At 43.9% G+C, this 3,481-nt stretch overlaps 1 protein-coding gene across 1 annotated transcript; it reads left to right on the forward strand.

Moving 5' to 3' along the window:
• The first annotated feature begins 2,261 nt into the window (after positions 1-2,261).
• LOC141102452 (olfactory receptor 1M1-like) lies at positions 2,262-3,179 on the forward strand. The gene has a single exon (XM_073591400.1). The coding sequence runs from the start codon at positions 2,262-2,264 to the stop codon at positions 3,177-3,179; it is 918 nt and encodes a 305-aa protein (XP_073447501.1).
• Positions 3,180-3,481: the final 302 nt, after the last annotated feature.

Below are 3,481 nucleotides of genomic sequence, written 5' to 3' on the forward strand. Positions count from 1 at the left end.
ACAGCTGCCAGTCAGTGCCCATCAGTGCCGCCTATCAGTGCCCATCAGTGCTGCATATCATTGCTGCATATTAGTGCCAATCAATTCTACATATCAGTGCATCCTCATCAGTGCCCATCAGTGCCACCTTATCAGTGCCACCTCATCAGTGCCCATCAGTGCCGCCTCATCAGTGCCTGACAGTGAAGGGGAAAACAAAATTTTATAACTGAAACAAAGAAAAATGTTTTTTTTCCCAAAATGTTGTTCTTTTTTAGTTTGTTTAGCAAAAAAAAAAACTGCAGAGTTGATCAAATACCACCAAAAGAAAGCTCTATTTGTGGGAACAAAATGCTAAAAATTTTGTTTGAGTACAGTGTAGCATGACCGCGCAATTGTCATTCAAAGTGAGACAGCGCTGAAAGTTGTCCTGGGTGGGAAGAGGCAAAAAGTGTCTAATATTGAAGTGGTTAACAACCTATGAGTCATCAGCTGTCAGCTGACTTCCCGCTCAATGTAAAAAAAAAATGCCGGCTAAAAAAAAAAAAATCGTGAAAAAAAACAGCATTGACACGGCGCTCTCTCCGGCTGGAATGCTCTCTGTGTGCTCTGCTATGGCTTATATAGGCGATGACCCCGCCCCCTTATGCTGTCACAGTCCCTGGGCATGCTGGGACTGTGATGTTTTAGGGGGCGTGGTCAACATCACCCGGTGACCACGCCCCCTAAAACGTCACAGTCCCAGCATGCCCAGGGACTGTGACGGCATAAGGGGGCGGGGTCACCGCCTATATAAGTCAGAGCGGAGTGCCCAGAGAGCATTCCAGCCAGAGAGAGCATTGTGTCAACATCGGAAGAAGAGAATAAGAGAAGAGGGAAGAAGGCAGAAGGCAGCAGGCAGCAGACTGGGCTCCTCCGCTATAGCAAAAGAGCGGCAAAAGAGCAGAAGATAGTGGAGGAGCCCGGCAGAAGACCCGAAGAGCGCGGAGAACAGGTCAACAGCGGAAGAAAAGGCCGGAGACAGTGGAGAAGAACCAGAGAGACCCTTGAAGCTGGAAGAGGACCCCCCGGAGCTGTCTAATAAATTACTTTAAAAACCTGTGCAGTGTGTTTTTTTTATTGACACTTTTTCCCTAGGTGAATGGGTAGGGGTACCATGTACCCCATACTCATTCACATAGGGTGGGGGGCCGGGATATGATCGCCCCCCTGGCCCCCTGGCCAGGGTTGTCGGGAAGAGGCCCTTGTCCTCATCAACATGGGGACAAGGTGCCTTGGGGGGGGCCTGCAGCGCACCCCTCTTCCCCAAAGTACCCATCCCCCATGTTGAGGGCATGTGGCCTGGCACGGTTCAGGAGGGGGGGCACTCGCTCCTCCCCACCCCCTTTCCTGACTGGCCGGGCTGCGTGCTCGGATAAGGGTCTGGTGTGGATTTGGGGGGAACCCCTACGCCGTTTTTTCGGCGTAGGGGTTCCCCTTAATATCCATACTAGACCGGAGGGCCTGGCATGCACCCGAAGGGGGAACCCATGCAGGTTTTTCTCGCACTGCCCTAATAGGAAGATGTCTTTTTCCTATTGCAGCGAGCGCGAGATGTACCTCGCCGAGAACCAGTGCGGTCCTATCACGCTGGAAACATTCTCACGTGCAGGTACTCCTGTGTGTGCGCTGGTTCACAAGCTGGATTAAGGATCCATCCAGCGCACCAATTAAGATCGGAACCAGCGCAGTGTATTCATCTTAGTAAATGACTCCCATTGTCTCGGTTCATTTTGAGTTATGTTTCTAGAGCTGCACTTTTATTCTTATGTTATTTTATTATTTTGACAGAGTTATAAGAGCAAAAACAAAAGAAGTTCTTGTTTTCTTTTTTTAAAAGTGTTTTGTACTTTCTTTGTCTTATAACCAATAAATAAAAACAGAATTAAAAAAGGAATAGAACTTCAGTAGAGTTTTATTCAGAAATTATTTTATGAACTGTAAACTTTTATGTTTATAGTTAAAAAAAAAGAACTCTCAAGTGACAAAGGTGTTTTAAATGAGATCTTTAGAGACATTTAACAAGACTTAAAGCTTTGTATTCTTACAACACAGCAGACTGTCCTGCGGGAATGACAACATTTTATATCTATATAAGATATTCACTGAATCAAATGTCTGCATAGAATCCCGAATATTACATCTGGGCACACCTTACATGTTTTCTTATTAATAATTTCTAAGATTGATATTTTTCTTACTGTTTATTGGTGATACATTTACACAGAAAAAGAATTAATAATATGATGAATCTGACAAAGATTATCACTCTTATTCTCGTGGGTCTATCAGACCATCCACCAACCATGAATGGACTTTTTGTGCTCTTCCTTCTGATCTATCTGATGACTCTTATCATAAACCTCATTATATTTTTCTTGGTCATCACTGACTATCATCTGCACAACCCAATGTATTTTTTTCTCAGCAATTTGGCATTTCTGGACATGTCTTATTCATCAGTGAGTGGACCAAAGATGCTCTTCGACTTGGTCACCAAAAATGGATCAATATCCCTCCCTGCCTGCACAGCCCAAGTCTTTTTCTTTGCCTCTTTTGCTTGCTCTGAGGTCCTCTTGCTCTCGGCTATGTCCTATGACCGGTACATCGCCATCTGCAAACCTCTACATTATACACAAATTATGTCCTGGAGGATGTGCAGTCATTTAGCTGTTATAATTTGGGTCTTTGGGGTAATTTATTCCTTGGTTCATACACTTTGTTCGCTTAGGTTGTTCTACTGTGGTCCAAATTCCATCCACAGCTTCTTCTGTGACCTTCCACACTTGTTCCAGATCACATGTACAGACCCAACAATAAACATAGTGCTCGTTTTTGCATTGGGCGGCAGCGTCTCATTAACTGCTTTTCTTTTCACATTTCTTCCATATGTTAGAATTATCAGTACAATTCTCCACATTCCTGGCAAAACTGGAAAGCTGAAAGCATTCTCTACCTGCACATCGCATCTCTTGGTGGTCTTCATCTTCTATAGCTCCGTAATTTTTATTTACTTGGTTCCCACTTCCACTAATATGGTTGGCATAAACAAGCTGTTTTCAGTCATATTTGCCCTCATTAACCCTTTGCTTAATCCTCTGATCTACAGCCTGAGGAACACCGACCTTAAGGTAGCATTCAGGAGGACTTTAAATCCCTGAATAATAAGCCAATCCAGAACTAGATTTAGATAGAAATAACGTTTGTGCAATGCAGTTCAATGTCTCCAACTTACAAGCCAAACTCAATGCACTGTTTCATTGGGTGACTATGTGGCAAATGAGATTTAATGTTGATAAATGTCAAGTTATGCACTTGAGGGCTAAGAATATGCATCATACATACTAGGGGGACTACAACTGGGGGAATCAATGGTATAGAAGGATCTGGGGGTTTTGGTAGATCATAAACTCAATAATAACATGCATTGCCAAGCTGCGGTTTCCAAAGTGAGTAAAGTCCT

Source organism: Aquarana catesbeiana, linkage group LG07 (assembly GCF_042186555.1).
Source record: "Aquarana catesbeiana isolate 2022-GZ linkage group LG07, ASM4218655v1, whole genome shotgun sequence".
NCBI lineage: Eukaryota > Metazoa > Chordata > Amphibia > Anura > Ranidae > Aquarana > Aquarana catesbeiana.